Consider the following 22,240-nt stretch of genomic DNA (forward strand, 5'->3'; position numbering starts at 1 on the left):
CGTAAGTCTGTGGCAGGCTACGTGCCACAGTGCAGATCCGTCACCATCACCTCTATCTTGTACCCCAAAGCAGGGCCAATGCTGTTCTTGAACCTGGGGTCCCCCGGTAAGTGTGGAGAGTCCATCAACGCTACCCTAGAATGGTGTCAATCTGGTGGAAAACAGATGACGCAACAGACCTACGCTAACTGTCTGACAGTTAAATTCATGTTACAAAAAAACTAGCTTTAAGATTTATTTTTGTAACTTTTTTTTTTTAACAGAGAAAAAAAACACACTCCTTGGGAAAAGGTGAGGGATTGAGACAGGCCCTGGGTAAGTAGGATCACGACAGCACCTGGAGTTGATCGGCCTGCCTAGGAGAGAAACTCGGGCACTGCCACCCCACCTCAGGGGACAGCTACTGTCTGAGGCTCAGCAGACCAGTTCACCCGCCACGTCAAGCTGCTATAGATCCAAGTCATAAAAATCTTCCAGCTCATCCTGAAACAAGTCCCACTCGTCTTCAGAGTCTGTCAGGTCGTCGTCCCCACCTGCGGCCAAAAGCATAAGCAACATCTCGCCCAGCTCAAAGGTGACAACCTCCTCTTCTTCGTTGTCAAAGGGGTTGCTGTTCTCTCTTTCCTCAATGAGCTCCCAGAAGTGGTTCCTTCGTTGGGCCTGTAAAAAACAAGGCCATGATAGGGATGGCACTGTCGAGTAGTATCTTCTATTGTTGTTTCTAAGGCAAAACGTCCAGCACACCAGAGGGCATGACGAACCAGACTTCTTATTTAGGGTTGACTTTACCAATTCCTCCCCTCTGGTTACTTGAGGCAAACCGCTTACTTAGAGCTTTAAGAGCTAGCTTTTCCTCACCTCTCCCTCCCAGTTTCCTGAGGTTGCCGTTCTTTCATCCGCCAGTCTCACTCCCAGACCTGAGTGTTAATCTCCTTCCCCGGCCCCAATCTGTGTGGGACTCAACTGATAGCGTGGCATTTCCCCTCCTTTAAAAAAACAGCGAGAGTTACCCGGTATCTGCTTGATGTTCCCACTTTCTGTCTCTGTGGCTCCTCTCTACGGCCATCAGGGTACGCATGCTTGTAAAAACAGTTCCCTCCAAATGGGCAGCTCCCACGTCCTTCATCAAAATACCTGCACGCCTTGTTGCTGGAAAGGAAAATATCGCAACCCTTATTCACAGTGGATTTCAGGTCTGTATTTGACTATCATCCGGTATTTCCTTAAACAGGTAGTACAGGTAGTGACAGAACTACCATGACTGTTTCCAGCCCGCCCCAAGGTGTGTTCTTAAACATGTGTGTACTAATGCATGAAGCACCAACTACAGAAAGATACTTTGTTCAAGTCTGTGCTGTTCGTAACAGCTCCAGTCCCGCAGATCCAGCAGAGAGAGAAATCTTCTAGAAGCCCACACACAAGCACACAGGACAACTGCAACATGGACTCAGAATGAGGTTGGAACCCACTCATGGGGCTTCAGCTATTAGAGCAGACTTCGTTATAACCCAGTCTCTGGGCATGCACCCCAAGGACTGCGTTATAGCAAGGTACACAACGGGTAAGTGTTATCAGGGGTGACAAAAAGAAACTGTACTGGGAAGGCAAAGAAAGGGTAGGAAGGAGGTAGGAGTATATAATGCAGCACTGTTCTTTTCAAAGAGAACCCAAGCTACGTTGGGATCTTAGCCTGAGAAAAGGCTGCAGTGCTCATACCTCATTGCTTCCTTGTATTTCTGAATGAGTTTCTGCTTCTCTTCTTTCTCCTCCACCCAGTACTCACTTGGAATGACAAAGTTAGATGTGATCCGGCATTCTGGGCAGGACCTGGGAAACAATGAACAGGCTGCAATGCACATCCCCCGTGACAGGCCCACTCTTCAAGGACACACCCTGGTGCGTCACCTCCATACTTAAAAAGACTTAACTGAAAGCCAAGTGGGCATTTCCTGAAAGGGTTCCACACACTGTCACACAACTGACCATTTCTTTTGAAGCAAGACAAACTCCTTAAACCAACTCAATGGCTAGCCAGTTCACTCAAAAAGAGTTAACTTCTGTTAAAAAAACAAAACAAAAAAACAAAAAACAAAAACAGAACAAAAGAAGACATTTCACACGGACTCCTTTTTCTTTCGTTTAAATAAATTTATTTCTTGTAACTTTGCTCTGTTTAGATTATATGTAGTTTTTGTTCAGTTATGAGAACAATCTTTAAAGGATGGTGGATTATTGGCTAGCTTAATGGATGGAATAGGAAAGTGGAAAATGTAAAACGTCAGGAAACATACATTCAGAGCTAGATTAAGTTTGTTCACTGAGCCTAAACTGGCTAATCCATTAAACAGTCTCCTCAGAAAAAGCACGAAGATTCTACTAACTGATACACAGGGTTTCCTCATTCAAATAAAAGTAGATATACCAACTAACCTAGAAGCTAGCTGAAATACAAAGAAGAAATTCCAATTAGAATACCCCCGTTTCAAGATAAAATGCATGCATTTAAATGCGGTCCATCTGGTTGAAAGTTGGCACAAGATACTAAAATTCTTCCCCAAAATAGAAAGCACAAACGAAGATTGGGGAGGAGTCTCACTTTATGATCTTGCTCTCAAATTGCTTAGCACTCCTCCACTTGCGAATACACTTGAGACAGTAAGTGTGGTTGCAGTTGGAGAGAATCCCAAAGCGGCGCTCACTGGGGTTGGCTTTTTCATAGACCACCTCCATGCAGATGCCACACACCATGTCCTTACTGCGCTGGACAGCAAATGAGAGCTCCATGTCCTTCTCATGGGCCTCAATGCAAGACTAGAAAAGGTGGAGAGATAAGAAGCGTAATCAAGTCACTGAATAATGAAAGACTTCAACTTGACAGTTAATGACTGAGTTCAAAGAATCAATAGTTAACTGAAAAGATGTTCCCAATTGACTGGAAAAGCGGCTTTGTTCACAAATATAGGTGGACAGACATTCTACATATTTACATCTATCACTAGAGTCAAACTAAGACCTCAACTTCAGAAATGGGGGGAGGGGGAATCACCCAATCTTCGCTACCCTCCATGTTATGATCCATGTTAGGATAGACAGATTTTCATACTAAGCTTGTTGATCTTCTGGTTTCTAAATGGAAAATGTAATTAAGATTAAGGTCTTAATTTACAATGTGTCAAGTGAGGGTGAAGGAAGCTAACATTTATTAGTGAACACCTAATTTTTACATTAAAAAAAAAAACAGCTTTGAGATACTTCATATACCATAGGATTCATTCCTTTAAAGGGTACAATTAAATGGTCTTTGTAGATGCAGTCATGCAACCATCAAACCAGTCAGTGTTAGAATGTGTTCACATACCCCAAGAACCACCCCATACAAACAAGCAAGGAAATCACTTCACCGGAAACCGACCCCTCCCCCACTTCATTGTCAGCTACTAATCTGCGGCTCTTCTTTAAGATTTTATTTATTAGAGACAGCGAGAGAGGAACACAAGCAGGGGAGTGGGAGAGGGAGAAGCAGGCTTCTTGCTGAGCAAGGAGCCCGATGCGAGGCTCAATCCCAGGACCCTGGGATCATGAGCTGAGGCGAAGGCAGATGCTCAACGACTGAGCCACCCAGGCGCCCCTAATCTGTGGCTATTCTTATTCAGGGCATTTCATATTAAATGTGTCCTTTTGTGACAGGCTTTGTTCACTTAGCATATTTTCAAAGTTATCTAAACTGTAGAAGGTATCAGTATTTTATTTTTTATTGCTGAGTAATATTCCATCACAGGGACAGACCACTATTTATCCATTCATCGGGTGATGGACATTTTGTTGTTTCCACTTTGGGGCTATTAAGAATTATGGGGGCACCTTGCCTACTCAGAAGAGCATGTAACCCTTGATTTCGGGGTTGTGGGTCTAAGCCCAATGTTGGGTATAGAGATTAAACTTAAGAGGTTGGATGGCTTGGTGGATTTTGGCTGAGGTTCTGGTCTCAGGGTTCTGAAATTGAGCACCATGTGTGACACTGCACTTAAGCAGGGAGTCTGCTTAAGATGCTTTCTCCCCCTGCCTCCTCTCTCAAATCTGTAAAAAGAGGGGTGTACTGGTCAGTCAGTGAAGCGTGCAGCTCTTGATCTCATAGGTGTGGGTTCAAGCCCCACACTGGACATCAAGTCTCCTTAAAAGTGAGGTTGAACTCTGGCAAACAGTATGGAGGTTCCTCAAAAAGTTGAAAATAGAGCTACCATACGATCCAGCAATTGCACTACTGGGTATTTACCCCAAAGATACAAATGTAGGGATCCGAAGGGGTACGTGCACCTGGATGTTTGTAGCAGCAATGTCCACAATAGCCAAACTGTGGAAAGAGCAAAGATGTCCATCGACAGATGGATAAAGATGTGGTATATATACACAGTGGAATATTGTGCAGCCATAAAAAGGATTGAGATCTTGCCATTTGCAACGACATGGATGGAACTGGAGGGTGTTATGCTGAGTGAAATAAGTCAGAGAAAGACATGTATCCTATGACCTCGCTGATACAAGGAATTTTTAACCTCAGGAAACAGGGTTGCTGGAGTGGTGGGGGTGGGAGGGATGGGGTGGCTGGGGGATAGACATTGGGGAGGGTATGTGCTATGGTGAGCGCTGTGAATTGTGCAGGGCTGTTGAATCACAGATCTGTAAAACTGAGGGTTCTAGAGGGGAGGGGGTGGGGGGATGGGTTAGTCTGGTGATGGGTATTCAAGAGGGCACGTTCTGCGTGGAGCACTGGGTGTTATGCACAATGAATCATGAACACTACATCAAAAACTAATGATATAATGTATGTTGATTAACATAATAAAAACTTTTAAAAAGCGAGGTTGAATGACATAACACACACTTTTTAAATTTAAACATGCTAATTATAAGGAAAAAAAAGTCACCCATAGTTACACTAACTACAATATTTTAATATTTTATTTTCTGAAAGCTCTTACATTCCTTAAGAGACACTACTAAAAAGGGGAAAAAAAAAAAAAGACACCACTTCTGCCAATACCCAATATATAGCTGAAAGACTTACAGGGATTTAACCTGCTCCAATTCATGTAGCCAACATGTCGTGAAGGTAGGATTCAATCATGTCTCTTATATTATGCTTCACCCAACAACCCACTAATTTTTTTACGTAATTTAGAAGCAAAATTTGTTGCTCCAGTAAATATAAAATTTGTATATAAAAAAAGTGTCTCAAAAAACATACTGCAAATGGGCTTAAAAACCATAATTTGGGGGTGTCTGGGTGGCTCAGTGGGTTAGGGGGTCTCCCTTCGGCTCAGGCCATGATACAGGTCCTTGCTGCTCAGCAGGGAGCCTGCTTCTCCCTCTCCCTCCCTCCTGCTCCTATTCTCACCTGCAAGAACCATAGTCTGAAATCCTCATCCACCGTGATTGGGGAAGTGAAATGGTGTACTCACTGTGCAAGAAGTCTGGCATTGCTCAAAATGTTAAGCACTGAGTTACCAGATGACCCAGCAACTCTACTCTCTAACTTAAAACATGCCCACAAAAACTTACATATGAATGCTCATGGCATTATTCCCAAAAGCCACTGGGTGAAACAATCCCTAAGTCCTTCAATTGATGAAATGGAAAAACAAAATGTGGTGTAGCTATACAGTGCATTATTATTCAGCGAAAAAAAGGAAGTACTGATACACACTACAACACAAATAAACCTCGAAAACATTATGCTAATGTTTAAGACAGTCACAAAAGGCTACATAGGATTCCATTCATATGCAATCTCCACAACAGGCCAGTCCAGCGATCAGATTAGTTGTTGCCAGGGAACTGCAGGGAAGGGCAGAACAAACAGTAATGGAGCTAAGGGGCATGAAGTTTTTCAGGGGAACTGTGGTAATGGCTGCACAAGTATGTTAATATATTAATACCAATCAGACGTGCATCTCTCGAAGAAGTCTCACATGGATTAACAGAATACTTCCCTGAAGACTTACTTTTATATGTTGCGATCTCTGGGCGGCATCAGTCGGATGGAGGACCTGCAGCCCACACATGTCGCAGGAGTCTCCGTGGAGATACACACAGTTCTCCCCGTACCGGCACTCTCCGACCGTAGCATAGGGGCAAAGCTGCTGCTTGGTTTCTGCTGCTGTTTGCTCTTTCTCCAATTCTTCCTTGGTCACTGAGCCCTGCGGGGATGCTTCAGTGCAGGAAGGGGCAGCTGAAAGTGTTTAAGAGGGTAGTAAAGGTCCAAAATGGGTAAAGCAGATATATGAACCAAGGTAACTGAGAACCTAACTGAATAGAAAAAAATGAGAAGAACTTCAATTAAACTCCAAGTCTATTGAACTAATCCCTTCACTCTTCAAAGATCAATTTTCTAATGCTGCTTGTTTGGGGAAAAATAAAAACTTATGATTTCTTGTGCGATTGCACTGATTAAAAGAGGCTTCGGTATTTTTCGAAACATTCTAAATTCATTGGGATTCAAAAAGTTTCTTTCACTCCATCGGTAAGTCTTAGGTAATCCAATTTAGAGTATTAACTCAGGCTAAATATGAAGAGTGGAAGCAGGAAGGTTGTGAAAACCTGCTCACTGGTAGGCTATGGCCCAGCACCCTAAGTTGTTTTTAGTCTTCAAAATACTCACTACGGCCACAGTAGGGCTGCCCAGGAACAAACTCAATGGCATTCACCCAGTCTTCTGAACCTGCTCCTACAGTTGCAAAGTTTGAATTTCTTGACTCGGCTTCGCCCGTATTCATTTCAACAACTGGTCCAACGCCTGATGAGAGACTTGAGGAAGCAGCAAGGGATGATTTTGCAGTTAGATCTACAGCAGTCACTTCGTCCTGTTTCAAAGGCTTGCTATGTTCATACCTAAAAAAAAATTCGAAGTCAGCAGTCACTGTCTAGCCAGCAGCCCCAATTGGGGTATGAATTCCCTGATCCTGTCCTTGGGTTGTTTTCAAAATGTCATGCCTATGAATCACCTGGGAATTGTTAAAAGGCAGATCTGGAATTTCTAAGTCTGGAGCAGAGCCCATGATTCTGCATGTCTATCAAGCCCCCACAGGAAATACTGCTGGCCCAAGGACTCTTGACTAGCAAGGTCATAGACCAGGAGTCGGCAAACTAGAGTCTTCAGCCAGGTTTGGCCTAGAGGCCATGTTTGCCCACCCCTGCAGATGACCATCTATCATCCCTTAAATTCCACTCGAATCTGGAGTCTCACGGTTTCCATGGCAACTCTGCTAAAGAGACCCTGCACCGAAGATTGATCAAAGCAAGGCTGACCCTCAAACTCAAGTAGGAAACGTAGAACACTTTAACACGTTATGTTAAAATGTTCACAATATTAAACAGGAGACTGTATTTACAATATACGATATGTATTCTTTTCCTGTATCGAGTCATTGACCTGATAACTTTTCAAATCTTTACCCTATATTTTCATTCCTTTTCATATGTAAAATTATTAAAACACATCTCCAGCTATTCCCTTCAAGAACCAACTTCCCGCCCAACAAAATACACACAATTCAGACATTCATTCAGACACAATAAATTAATGATACATGATACAGTCAGTCTGAACTGGCATAACCTACAGTACACATTATCTAGCAGGTCTTGCAAATTGATTAATTGGGCCATCCTAACCATGGGCCAGCTGTGTTACCAGTGTATGTATTTCCATCTAAAATAAAGGCTAACTACACACCATCCCTTAGATTACTGCAAACATTTGCTTATATTTACCCTTGTATTCTACCATCTCAAACCTTCATATTCCTACTCTTAAGCTTTAGGGAACCTACTTTCCCTTGCCGTCCAAGTAACTGCTATCAGCTATAAAACCCAGTGTGTTTTATTCCAGACTGGAATCCTGAATCATGCAAGCTGACAGCAGAAACCACTGGGAGTATGCACTTGCACCACACCTTATTTCGTTGTCAAAAAATTGTCAAGTGGTGGGCGCCTGAGCGACTCAGTCGTTAAGTGTCTGCCTTTGCCTCAGGTCATGATCCCAGGGTCCTGGGATCGAGTCCCACATCGGGCTCCCTGCTCAGCGGGGAAGCCTGCTTCTCCCTCTCCCACTCTCCCTGCTTGTGTTCCCTCTCTCGCTGTTAAAAAATAAAACCTTAAAAAAAATTGTCAAGTGGTGTTCTAATGTGACTCTAAGCTTCTCTGTATGACAGGAACCAATGACCACATAGCTATTTATACTTAAATGTACAACCAGTTTGTTGGTCCCAGCACTAGTCTTATTTTCAAGTGTTCAAGTGGCACAGGTATAGTTACTGTATTAGACAGCATTTTTAAAGATTTTACTGGGGGGAGAGAGAGAAGCAGACTCCCCGTTGGATCCCAGGACCCTCGGATCATGACCTGAGCCAAAGACAGACACTTAACTGAGCAGGGTTAACTTAACTGAGCAGGGAGCCCGAGCCACCCGGGGAACCAAACAGTTCAATTTTTTGAGCAACATCTAGTAATAAACACATGCCATGCATTAAGAACTGTATCATCTGGGGTGCCTAGGTGGCTCAGTCAGTTCAAGTCATGATCTTGGGGGTCGTGAGATAAGAGCCCGCCTTGGGCTCCAGGCTGGGTGTGGAGCCTGCTTCGATTCTTCTCTCCCTCTCCCTGATCCCCAAGGCTTGCTCTCAAAATAAATAAATCTTTAAAAAAAAAAAAAAAAACTACTGAGGGGTCAAATTTAATGAATAAAACCGGGTCCTTGAATACAAATGATAATCTATTTTGAGTATTAACTTTTAGGGATGCCTGGGTGGCTGAGTGGGTTAAGCATCTGCCTGCATCTGACTTCTCCTTGGCTCAGCAGGGAGCCTGCTTCTCCCCTTGCCTCCCGTTCCACCAGTTGTGCTAAGAAAAAAAAATGACTATTAACTTTTAAAATCAATCTGCCTAGGGCGCCTAGGTGGCTCAGTTGGTTAAGCAACTGCCTTCGGGTCAGGTCATGATCCTGGAGTCCTGGGATCGAGTCCCGCCATCGAGCTCCCTGCTCAGCAGGGAGTCTGCTTCTCCCTCTGACCCTCTTCCCTCTCGTGCTCTCTACCATTCTCTCTCTCAAATAAAATCTTTTAAAAAAAATAAAATCAATCTGCCTATTTAGCCTAAGTTAATCCTTTAGTGCAGAATAGATCTATAAAAATGATTCTGAAGTGAAGATTTGTCCATAGGTACTAGGAAAGATAAAGTCCATTTAAGAAAAAAATCCTAACAAAGCAAGGATGCAAGATGCATTTTGAAAGGTGCTTACTAGGGGCACCTGGGTGGCTCAGTCATGATCCCAGGGTCCTGGGACTGAGCCCCACATCAGGTTCTCTGCTCAGCAGGGAGCCCTCTCCCTCTCCCTGCCACTCTGTCAACTTGTGTGCTCGTTCTTGTCTTTTATATACTATTTGAGTGAGAGAGAAACCAAAAGGTGCTTACTAGAAATATGGTTCAATGAAGCATGGACCTTCTTAAGAATAGGGATCAATCCAGCCTATGACCCTCAGGCCAAACCCAGAGCTAGAGCTAAAAATGGTTTTGATACTGAGCAAGCCAGCCAGGCTCCCCATTGACAATTTCTTTTACAGGCCATTTCTGTGGGCAATTTTAACTGTGTAATTCAGGAGACAGCAACGGACTTGTATTCTTGGTTTCAGTATTTTTAAATGGTTGAAAAATGAACTCAAATTTTAGCGTCTCAATGAAGTTTCATGGGAACACACCACATCCATCAGCTTATCTACAGCTGCTATTGCACCAAGAACAGTATGGCCTCCATAGCCAAAATATTCATTATCTGGCCCTGTACAAACGAAGCCTGCCAATTCCTACTTAAGAGGACTAACATCTACTGGATTCAGAGTCCATAATGATTGTGTTTGTAATGATTAAATTAATTCTTTTAAGATTTAGATCACAGAATTGGTGATCCTTTTAATCAAAGTGTTAAGCAATACTGAGACAACACTGAAACCAATATTGGGCTTTTCTTTTTTTTTTTTTAAAGATTTTATTTATTTGAGAGAGAGAGCACATGGGGGGGGAGGGTCAGAAGGAGAAGCAGACTCCCCGCTGAGCAGGGAGCCCGATGCGGGACTCGATCCAGGGACTCCAGGATCATGACCTGAGCCGAGGGCAGTCGCTTAACCAACTGAGCCACCCAGGCGCCCTGGGCTTTTCTTTCACATCTTTGCAGATACTCTGTATAGTATTAATTTCTATGTAAGGAAACTGAAATCACTTTTTCTTCCATCTTTGAGAGTAGATAGATGCTTTCCCCTCTGGTTGGCTACTTCCGACCCCCAATCATTCCAAGGTCTGGTACCGGTCTTTAAAAAAAATTTTTTTTTAAGATTTTATTTATTCATTCATGAGAGACAGAGGGAGAGAGAGTGAGAAACAGAGGGAGAAGCAGGCTCCCAAGGAGCAGGGAGCCCGATGCGGGACTCAATCCCAGGATTCCGGGATCATGACTGAGCCAAAGGCAGATGCCTAACCATCTGAGCCACCCAGGCGCTCTGTCTTTAAAATTTTAACTTATGGGGTACCGGGGGTGGCTCAATAGGTTTAGCATCTGACTCTTTAACGGTTTCGGCTCAGGTCATGGTCTTGGGTTTCCTAGGATCTCCTGGGCAGAGTGCTTATGTGCTCTTTCAAATAAATAAATCTAAATACGTTAATTTACGGGATTCAGTGGGTCCAGAGGGAAAGAGCCCTCCACAGGAAACAAGACCTACCATAGCAATGGTTGTCAACCAAGGCAATACTCTTTCTCCACTGGGTGTTCATCAACAATGAGGGCATTCTTATGGCACTGAGTAAGTGGGGGCAAAGGATGTTAGAGGTCATGCAATGTGTTTAACAGTTCTGAGTAATGAAGAACTGGCCTAAGTTAACAGTGCCACCTTCATGAAGCATGGATGCAGTAACATTTGTGAACTGTTGGCATTAGGACATCATCTTTCATTGAAGAAACTATTACCTCTATGAGGCGTTCAATATTTGAAATCTCTGGGCAGTGGCCAATTTGTATAAAAAGATCCCTACACAGTTAAGAGTGAAAAAGTAGGTGTAAATCTTCCAGCCTGTCTGTCCCAATTACCACCAAAGCTTCCCTTCAGGCCAACTATTAATAATAGGTTTCCCTAATTCCTTTCATTTCAACCTGAGAGATCTAAACCTAGCTCAAATCAGATCACTGGCCAAAGAGGGAGCTGCATCTTTAAAGAAAAAAAGCAGTTATCAGGTGACTTGAAACCGCCTCAATGTCAGGGCCTCACCAAAACAGGGCACCCACCTCACTCCCTGGCCTTCGACCTCGGTCTCCCACAAGTAAGTCCACTGATTACAGGGTTATGTTGAGGATGCGCTTCCATACTTATTCCCAAGGAGAATATGGAATGCCTAAATGCCATTTAGGGCTGGGGAAGTAACCTGAAAAGTAAGCTAACACATACGGCCTCAGCCTTAGCTTGGGTTTCTTACAGTTATTTTTCACTCTTCCCACCTATATGGTCCAATCAGATGAGTCCCTCTTCTGAAGAGGAAGCCGATTGTTACCCAGCCATACTTTGCCCCCTCCTATCACACAGCATACTCTCCACTTCTCTCTGCTGGACACCCTAGTTTCCCCTCCCACTCCTGACATTTGTTTCTTCTCTCCCTGCACATAGTGTACAAAGACTCTCGGCTGATTGTTTAGGCAAAGAACCAGGCTCCCCTACAATTAAGCTGGCCTAGAAAACCTGCAAGAGACCATACAGTAGGATGGCGTTCTACCAACCCCCCCTTTCATACTGTGACTGATAAGCCTGGCAGTCGAGTTTTTTGGGGTTTGTCATTTTCCCCTTCCCAGTAATACTGCAATGAAAAAAATTAGCTGAGAGCAAAAGGACTTAAACTCAGAGGTTCCATTTCTGAGCTCTTAAAAGTCACATGAAGAAAAATCTATTTTTCTCTATCCTTACTAGATTTCCTAATAAAATGAATGTGGGATGACTGAACATTTATATCCCACCCATCAATAATTTCCTAGCCTTTTGAATTCTAAGCATATGGCGTAGAATGCTAAAACTGGCTGACATTCCCCAAATGTCTTACCTAATATGATGGTTTAAAGTATGTCCTCAGTTCTTTGACAAGCCTCCCTTCAAAAGGTGGGGCCCAATCTCTCTCCCCTTGAACACTTCAACATGGGCTGGATTTAGTGACTTGCTTGTAATGAAGAGTATAGCGGGAAGTGAGTGCAGGGCTTCTGAGACTAGGTCATAAAAGGCACTGTGGATGTGTCCTTGCTGGCGCTCTCCAATCATCTGCTCTGGGGAAAGATAGCAACCAAGTAGGACACTAAAGCAGCCCTAAGGAGAGGTCCAACTGGTAAAAAACTAAGGTCTCTCTCCACCTTAGGAGTGATCCTCCAAGCCCCTGAGGGAGAGGTCAGATAATGGCAGCCCTGCCCAAATTCCTGACTGCAACCTCTAGAATCTTGGAGCTAAAACCACCCAGCTAAACAAGACCCCCAGAAACTGGGAGATGTTTTATCATTTCTAAGCTGCTAAATCTCGGGGTAATTTGTTCAACATCAACAGGTAACTATTTTTTAATTGGTTATTTGACAGAGAGAGAACAAGCATGGGGAACGGCAGACAGCGAGGAAGAAGCAGGCTCCCTGCTAAGCAGAGAGCCCAATGTGGGGCTACATCCCAGGACCCTGGGATCATGACCTAAGCAAGGCACCTTACTTAACCAACTGAGCCACCCAGGCTGCCCCAATCAACAGGTAACTAGAACACTTCTTTTCCGACTTGGAAAGATAAATAAAACCTCCACCTATTTCTAAGCACAAGCCACGGCTGCTGAATCGCCACGTAACAAGATTAGGGTGCCAATTCAATTAATAATGATAGAGATTAAAGAATGAATCCCTTTTAGTTCTTAACATTCTGATGGTTACTAGACACATTCCTGAGTATTTCCTCTAAATCTAAGCTTAGTTGCAAGCTGAAGGGTTTCAGGAAAGTTGACACTGAATGATAAGCAATGAGAAGCTCTCTAGGTAGTAACCTAATACACTATTCCAAATGCCTACGATGCCCTTTTCTCTCCTATTTCATTATTAAGAGATATGCACATCATTCTTAGTCCTAAAAAGGAAATGCGATATACAGACATACTTTCTCCACACCTTATCCCTAGGTTTGCAGAAAGGGCTCCTCGAATTACTGCATTACAAACTCATTTTTTAAAAAAAAAGTATTAATACATACCCTCTAAGTTAGAGATTTGTAAGTGTACTAACACTAAGGAGTACTTTTTCAAAGCATTTATCTTAAACCTATTTATAAAGCTATTGGAATTATGTATTTTACTCTTCTTCTCACCCTCTTCCACTCCACCTCTCAACAAACTCATCTGTGAACAATTCTTACCTGCAGCGGTCTCCGTAAATACAGTATCCTCGCTGAAAATACTTGCACACTACACCGTAAGGACTGTCAGAGAGGTCATGTGAGTAGCGACAGTTATCTCCTTCCTTACAAACTCCGTGCATGAAATACCTGTGAGAAAAAGAACCACAAAGTTCAAGACAGTCCTAAAAGAATTCATGACCAATGTACTCCACCACTAACACACCAATAGTAGGAATATCCTAGTGCTGTATAGTAATATACCCAATATATGCTATTCTACCCAAACATGTGAAATGAACACAACAGCAAGCAGTGTAAGACTGTATGAGGAGATTAGCCGTTATGGTACCACAGGAAGACTGCCTATACATATGTGCACCAAATTAGATTTCAACTCTGAGGTCATCTAATCTGGTCTCTACAGGGTTAAGTTTGACCACAGTTCTCATTCCACAGTCCTAGGGAGGTAGTAATGTTAGCCATAATGGCAGCTCTTTCTGTAAAAAAAAAAAAAAAAAAAAAAAAGATAAAGAAGCAAGAAACAATTTAGACCAGAATGGGTAAGACTACTGCATGTTTCACTACTTCACGAAACCATTTTAGGGGTGCCTGGGTTGCTCAGTCAGTTAAGGGTCTGCCTTATCGGCTTAGGTCATCATGATCTCAGGGTCCTGGCACTGGGCCCCATGTTGGGCTCCCTGTTCGGCAGGGAGCCTGCTTCTCCCTCTGCCTCTGCCCCCGATTCTTGCCTGCTCTCTTGCGCTCCCTATATAGTGCTCTCTCAAAGGTTTTAAAAAAATAGTTTTATTTATTCATCTGACAGAGACACAGTAAGAGAGGGAACACAAGAAGGGGGAGTGGGAGAGGTCGAGAAGCAGGCTTCCTGACAGAGCAGGGAGTCCAATGTGGGGCTCAATCCCAGGACCCTAGGATCATGACCTGAGCCTAAGGCAGATGCTTTAACAACTGAGCCACCTAGGCCTGCTCGGCGGGAAGCCTGCTTTTCCCCTCCCACCCCCCGCTTGTGTTCCCTCTCTGTGTCTCAAATAAATAAAATCTTTAAAAAAAAAAAAGAAAAAATTTTTAAAGATTATTTGACAGAGAGAGACACAGTGAGAGGGAACACAAGTGGGGGTAGTAGGAGAGGGAGAAGCAGGCTCCCTGACCTGAACCAAAGGCAGACACTTAACTGGAGCCGCTCAGGTACCCCTAAATAAAATCTTAAAAAAGAAACCATTTTAATGCTTGAAAAGCCACGCGAAGGGTACCTGAGTGGCTCAGCTCCTTAAGCAACTCTTGATCTCTCCATCTCAGGGTTTTGAGTTCAAGCCCCACACTGGACTCCAAACTGGGCATGGAGTCCTCTTAAAACTTGATGTAAAATCCACATGTGAAAATATAACCAAATTTGCTGCAAACATAGAGGCAAAGAGAAATCACCGTATGTTCTTTGGTTAGCAGACTACTGCTCCTCAGCCTTAGAGGATTACAGGTGTACCTAACTAGCAGTTTCCTAAGCAAGTATCAAGAGTATGCCTTAGTAGGACCTGGAATAGCACCATTAGCACCATTTGGGAATTTGCTAGAAATAAACACCTCATACCTACTAAAATCAGGAAGTGGGGATGGAGGGGGATGAGTAGAGCAAGCAGCAATCTACATTTAGGTTAGAAGTGATAGTCATTTTTTGATCGCATAGAGTAGAACCACCACGACCATCCTCCATCTTCCCATCACTGACTTCTGTCAGGGTTCTTTTTTACCCCCTCCCCAAGATTTTATTTTTAAGTAAACTCTATGCCCAATGTGGGGCTTGAACCCTCAACCAGAGATCAAGAATCACATGCTCTAGTAGTGACTGAGCCAGCCAGGCAGGGCACCCCAGGGTTTTTTAATTCTTTGGTCCTTTACTGGTCTCTTTCTTGAGCAGAGAGAAATGAAGGTTTATTTTTGGCAGGCCACAACTAGCCACATAGGCACCTGAAGGAAAAAGTACATATTTCCTAAGTGTGGCTGATGACATCACTATATCCAAGAGTGTCACCATTATCTAGAGTAACTGTATACTCCACTTGCCCACTGATCTGAATATGTAGAAAATATCTTTATTTACCTAAGGAACCTGGAAGAAGGCTGCCCAAAATTGAATATGAAAGCTTCTGTTCAAAGAAGGGAAAACTTCTGCATGACAGTACATCACTTGAAAAGACTAACATGTTGGTGGAAATAGTTAAAATGACCAATATCCTAAAGTGCCCTGGACTTGTAGTCCGTAACAAAATCTAAGAATATACTAGGAAGAGAACTATAGTTGACCTAATTTAATTTCAACTGTTATTTTAAGTTTACCATGATGTAACCCAGGCGTCAACTTCTGCTCAACTACAGGGCAACTTTGAGTTAAACCACTTGTTTATCAATAGGTAATTTTGGGGGCACTGGGTGGCTCGTCGCTTAAGCGTCTCACTTCGGCTCAGGTCTGATCCTGGGATCAAGCCCTGCAATGGGCTCCCCACTCAATGGGGAGTCTACTTGATCCTCTCCCTCTGCTCCTCCCCGCTTGTGCTCTCCCTGTGTCTTAAAAAAAAAAAAAAAAAAAGCTCATTTGACTGCATAAATGAAGACATCAACACAGACACCCCCTAACTATAAACAAGCCAATGAAAATTACATTGTAATCACTGCAGCAGTAAAATCTTGCTTCAAAGTACATAGAAGTATCCAGGGGCACCTGGGTGGCTCAGCTCGTTAAGGTGTCTGCCTTCGGCTCAGGTCATGATCCTTGAGATGCAGGATTGAACCCCCTTTCCAGCTCCCTGCACAATGGGGAGTCTGCTTCTCCCTCTGCCTCTCACCCTGTGCTTTCTTGCACTCAAGTAAATAAGTAAGGAAAGTATCCAGTTGGTAATAGGTTAGTTATCCTTTTGAAACAGTATCAGTGCTCAAACACAATAGTTTACTGTCTTATCCCCAGTGGGAACTGTTCCTTTTTAAACACAAGAGTGTCTATACCTTCAGTATTTCTTTGGGATCATTTAAGTCACATACAGATACTGAGGGGCGCCTGGGTGGCTCAGTCATTAAGCGTCTGCCTTCGGCTCAGGTTCAGGTCATGATCCCAGGGTCCTGGGATTGAGTCCCACATCGGGCTCCCTGCTCAGTGGGGAGCCTGGTTCTCCTCCTGCTCCCCCTGCTTGTGCATTCTCTGACAAATAGAATCTTAAACAAAAAGAACTGGGGAGACTTTTAAATTCCAGCTTTGTCAATTAGAAGCTATGTGACCTTCAGCAGGTTTCAGCAATCTTTTAGAATTAAGGTAAGTCAGTAACTACATAGTCTTTGTGCTATGTCCTTCCACATCTTTACTCTGCCCTGCCAGACCACATTTATTCACTATATTGATTTATGACCAGCCTAGCAAGAGGTACACAGGAACATATCAAGTTGAGAGGAAGTCAACTGGTGCCTGGGTTGCTCAGTCACCTGCCTTTGGCTTAGGTCATGATCCCAGGGTCCTGGGATCAGGCCAGCATCGGGCTCCCTGCTCAGTGGGGAGCCTGCTTCTCCCTCTCCCACTCCCCCGGCTTGTGTTCCCTCTCTCGCTGTGTCTGTCAAATAAATAAATCCAAAAAGAGTAAGTCAAACCATTAAGGCAAGACACCCATGCCACAAGGTTTTTTTTTTTTTTTTTTTTTTTAAAGATTTTATTTATTTGAGAGAGAGAGAATGACAGATAGAAAGCACGAGAGGGTAGAGGGTCAGAGGGAGAAGCAGACTCCCCACTGAGCAGGGAGCCCGATGTGGGACTCGATCCCGGGACTCCAGGATCATGACCTGAGCCGAAGGCAGTCGCTCAACCAACTGAGCCACCCAGGCGCCCGCCACAAGGTTTTTAATCAACTGTAGTTAATATAGCCAGAATACAAACAACCTTTTCAGGCACTATTCCTGACAAAGTCAATATATGCAGAAAGCTACATCATGTATCTATCTGGCTCAACATGAAGCCAGAGAAGAATTACCCAGCAATGAGATAGGTTCCTGAGGTCCAGAACCAGTAACACTGAAGGAATTCAAGTAGACACAAAAATCACCTGATACTTCAGGATCAACAGAAATGCTAGAATACAGGAGGGGCGCCTGGGTGGCTCAGTAAAGCGTCTTCCTTCGGCTCAGGTCATGATCCCAGGGTCCTGGGATTGAGCCCCACATCGGGCTCCCTGCTCGGCAGGAAGCCGGCTTCTCCCTCTCCCACTCCCCCTGCTTGTGTTCCCTCTCTCGCTGTGTCTCTGTGTCAAATAAATAAAAGCTTTAAAGAAGAAATGCTAGAATACAAGCCCTAATTAGTTACTGCCAAATACTAAACATAAATGGTTGTTTGGTATGCATGGTCTGGGTTTTCAGCTTATTTTTTTGGCCTTTTATCCCTCAGTGATATGAACACTATTGGTATATCGAGAATTAAATACAATTCTCAGTGAAATCCCTCCTCACCAACCCATCTCTAAGAGATTATGATTGTGAAAAGTGTTGCGCTGTAACAAGTAGAAAAAAAAGGCAAACCTCTCCCAATAAGTTTCTCTCCCCAAAATGAAACCAAGGGCTTATTTTGTTTTTTTTTTTAAGATTGAGGCCATTTATTTATTTATTTAGTGGGATTGTGACCTGACTGAGCCACCCAGGCACCCCCTCGAAGTTTTGTTTTTAAAATGCCACCACCAAGCCTCCCCAGACTAAAGCTTCCTTTGGAGAAAAGGCTGGGCCATTATGACTTTTTAAAAATTCATTTATTTTAGAGAGAGGAATGGGGGGTAAGAGAAAGAATCTCAAGCAGACTCTTCCACTGAGCTTGGATGGGTACGGGGCTCCATCCCTCCACTGGGATCATGACCTCTGACCCTCCCTCCTGCTCCTGCTTTCACTGCAATGTCACTCCAGACATTGTCCAGTTAAGACAAATAAAATAGACTAGAAATCTCCCTACTGCTGTACCTCCTGGAAACCTAAGCACGTTTGCCAAAATAATTACAAAACACTCCAACAATAGCTTCTAGGGTACACAGAACCGAATACCCTCAAAGTACCTCTAGGCATCGCAACAACCTGCCTGTGGGTTGACAGAAGAAATTACAGAATGCTACCTAATTCAGCATTTACCACTTCATTGGCTATGGCATTTTTTAACTTGGGATACTTAATCTGAGGAGTGCACGTACCATTTTTCAGACTAGACTGCAAATTCCTGGTGGCTGAGGACCATGGTTTACTCTGCTTTTTTTTATCTCTTTGTCTTTACAAATAATACTTACCAGTTACATATTTAATAAAAACTGTAGGTGTCATCGCAAATCGACATGTCAGTAGCAAATTAATTCTTCTTAATGAATGGGCTGGTTAACTTTTTCAATGCCACCCCTTCAAAAAAGCCTGTACTAGATAGTTTCCAAGTAATAAACTTCACTATGGGTATGACTGCAATTTGAAAGAGACTTTCTGGAATTATTTCCTTTATTTTTTACACTCAAAATGAAGACACTTGGTTTTGGGATATTATTTCAAATGCCAGAACAGTCATCTACCACTGTAGAACTCCCATAAAGCAGTGTCTAAATCCAAAATTATAGCTTGCAAGTTATGACAGTATTTTATTTTTTAAAATTTATTGTTATGTTAACCATACATTATATCATCAGTTTTTGATATAGTGTTCCAAAGTATTATTTTAACCCTATACTCTCAAAGCTAAAAGCAATAGCGTATTTCATAATATTCCTCCAATAAAAAAATATGAAAAATGGCCTGGTGGGGGCAGCATGATACAGTTCCTTGGGAAAGGTGTAGGTTTTTCTTAAGCCGCAGACATCAAACACAATGAGGTAGAATTGAGAAATAAATAGTAACCAGTAAGAAAATCAATTGAGCAATTTAAAAAAAGTCCTCCAAAGAACTAACTTCTTAGAGGACTATGCCCTAAGTAAATAGCCTTAAACAAACTGCTAGATGGAAGAAAATAAGCAGAAACACTAAAGTGTATCACTTAAATCTTAATTCTCCTCTAGGGAGATTTAGCAAACAATGAAAATATAATACAATGCATTTTTGCATTCCCTTGAACATCTAGGGCATCGTCTCTTGTTGTAGGCACTAATACTTATTTAATGAATAACTGAATAAGGTAGTCCCCAAAAGATAACTCAATTTAGGATAAACAAAATAGGGCCCCTGCTCAAAGCTCAAGGTCCACAATAAATGAAGATCTCATATTCACTATCCAAAGAGAATTTTAGTTAGATGTTCGTACCTAGAAAACAATGTCAAATATTAAAATCCAAGATATACTAGCCTGTACTTTTGAAAAATAACTTTCAAGTAAAAACTAGTTCGTCTAAGCCTGTTATCTTTTACATAATGCCTTTCCAAAATACTAGATTACTGAGCTATGTAAATTTTTTTAAATACATATAAATCTATTGGTTCATGGGCAATGAATTCCCAGTCAAGAACAATCTACAATACTGCATTTAACTCAAAGATCCTAAAGGCAAGCAAAGAGGAATGCAGTCTGGTAAGCTATTCTGAATTCTGGTTATATATACTGTTGAGGACTAGAAAAGGAGAAGTTAAGAACAGGGCCAAGTGTCCAACAGAGAAGAAAGTGTGAAAGTGACAATCAATTCTGTGCACTGCTGTAAAGTTGGGTTCAAGTTACAGCTGCCAAGATAAAAATGAGGTAAGTATGGTAATGCCAGGTTGGTGATGGGTGTTAAAAGCTAGACTATATTGAGATTGGAAATGATAGGTTAAAACCAAGGCTTTGTATGGAGTTCCTGTTAAGAACTCACATATTCAAGCAACATATTTTCAGTATATAGAGGTAGATCGGGACTGCAGAGTGAAGGGCTAAAAATTCAGGTATATCAAGGTTACACTAGTTTTATTTTTAAAGGAACCAACTAGCACATATACATCAACTGCAGCACTGCAGAAGAGAAATTGTAAATAGGGACTTAACTGTTTCATGAACAAGAATTTTAAAATTCTCATTCTTCAAGATACTGCACTCGATTCCATTCTTAAGATCTACAAACGTCTGGTAAGAGAAGTGACCTAAAATAGCTTTTATGCTTCTTCAACCCACTACTGAAAATAAGCTTATATTCATGCCTTACATGTATATAAACAGAGAATGCTCTTTAATATCACTGTTAGCACCAGGACAGTGAGTTCTGTATAGGTAAGAATCCTTACGTATTGCATAGAAATTATCCCACCCCCCCCCCCGGTGAAAACTGGCGTTCCAGTTGGATTTTTTCAACTGCTAGAAAAACGCTTCCAGTCGCTAATGATCACTTCTATAGGAATCCAAGTAAAACATTCAATTAAATGCACAGAAGTGCACTCATCCTGTATGTACAGCTCGATCAATTTCTACACGCGTACACACGTACCTATTACCGCCATCCACTTATTTTTTCAAATACTTACATCTATCTGAGACATACCAAACCCAAACAAAACCGCTCTCCTGCATTTCCCCCCCTTCAGAAGTAAGATGCGTGTATTTCAAAAGAACATTTTCACCGCGGGAGGGGAATGGCAGCTCGTGTAATTTAAGGCGGAGGAGACGACCTCAGCCCGGCACTCGGTTCTAAAACAAAAGCTCAGAACCGCCAACCTCGATAAACATACAAAGAAGAAATAACAAAAGCTACTTCTCGGGTGCGGCGGGGGCGGAGAGAGACGCGAGCAGACATTACCAACGGATGACACCGCGCCGAGGCCGGGCAGCAGGGCCACCTCGTCCCGGCCCGCGGCCGCGCTCCCCAGCCCCGCAGGCCAGCAGGGAGGCCGGCTGCAGGCTAGAACACGCACCCCCTTCCGTTTGAACCTGAGGAGGAACTGCAAGCAGGGGCTGCAGATCTGGCGACAATGAAAAGGAGGAGGAGTCTGCCCACCTTTCTCTCTACGCGGCGCGCCGCTCCGCCAGCGCTAGGAGGGCGGCGGGCGGTGCGGCGGGCAGTGCGGCGGGCAGTGCGGCAGCCTCGCAGCAGAGCTGCGCGCGCCCGGCACCGCGGCGGCCGGCGGGGGTTGACGCAGCGCGGGCGCGGAAGCCGCGGCGGCCAAACGCCGCTCTGCTCCCTCCTCCGCCCGCCCCCGGCCGCCCGCCCGCCCGCCCCTTCCTCTGCGCCCTCTCCGCGGCCTCGGCCCCCTCCCCGCGCCAGCGCCCGGCTGCGCAGCGCCTCACCTGCAGGTGACCTGTTTAGTCCAGCCGCCGCCGCTGCCGTCGCTGCCTCCCCCTCCCCCCGCCCCCGAGGACGGGGAGGTGACTGTGGGGATAGGGGTGGGGGAGGCTGCTGCCACCGCCGCCGCTGCCGCTCCTGCTCCTGATGTTGTGGCTGTTGTTCCGGGAGCTGCAGCCTCCGCCATTACTGTTTATCCCACACAGCAGTGGCACCGGAACTTCCGGGATCACATAGTTCCGGTCCGGCTGCGGGAGAAGGCGGCGAGGCGAGGGGAGGGGAAGGAGACTGGGGCGCCCGCTCGCTCCTCTTGGCTCCGCTTAGGGTCTCCGAGCGCTCTAGCCGCTCGGACTGCGGGCTGGAGCCGCAGCGCCCGCGGCCCGCCCCTCGACCCCGGCGCCCAGCATCCTGATTGGCGGACGAGACAGCCCCGCCTGCGGGGGCGGGGCAGGGGCCGGGCGCAGCCGGCTGCACCCACCCTCACTGCTCCCCCGCCCCCCCCACACTGGGCGGCACATCTAGGGAACTTTATAAAAAGTCCACATTTCAAGAGTGCTAACC

At 44.1% G+C, this 22,240-nt stretch overlaps 1 protein-coding gene across 2 annotated transcripts; it reads right to left on the bottom strand.

Annotated features, from left to right (window-relative positions):
- Positions 1-222: 222 nt before the first annotated feature.
- MKRN1 (makorin ring finger protein 1) lies at positions 223-22,029 on the bottom strand. 2 transcript variants are annotated; one of them, XM_025854787.2, is made up of 8 exons: positions 21,685-22,029; positions 13,458-13,586; positions 6,659-6,888; positions 6,003-6,229; positions 2,597-2,811; positions 1,717-1,827; positions 1,011-1,149; positions 223-660 (listed from the first exon to the last, which is right to left on the bottom strand). In XM_025854787.2, exons 1-8 carry the CDS (start codon positions 21,864-21,866, stop codon positions 448-450), a joined length of 1,446 nt encoding a protein of 481 aa, XP_025710572.1. In that variant the 5' UTR covers positions 21,867-22,029; the 3' UTR covers positions 223-447. The 2 variants fall into 2 exon arrangements, with proteins under 2 accessions (XP_025710572.1, XP_073755385.1); XM_073899284.1 differs by lacking the exon at positions 21,685-22,029 and adding an exon at positions 21,395-21,427.
- Between the last annotated feature and the right edge of the window lie 211 nt (positions 22,030-22,240).

Source organism: Callorhinus ursinus, unplaced genomic scaffold (genome assembly GCF_003265705.2).
Source record: "Callorhinus ursinus isolate GAN/ISIS: 27379988/994484 unplaced genomic scaffold, GSC_fseal_2.0 scaffold12, whole genome shotgun sequence".
Classification (NCBI taxonomy): domain Eukaryota; kingdom Metazoa; phylum Chordata; class Mammalia; order Carnivora; family Otariidae; genus Callorhinus; species Callorhinus ursinus.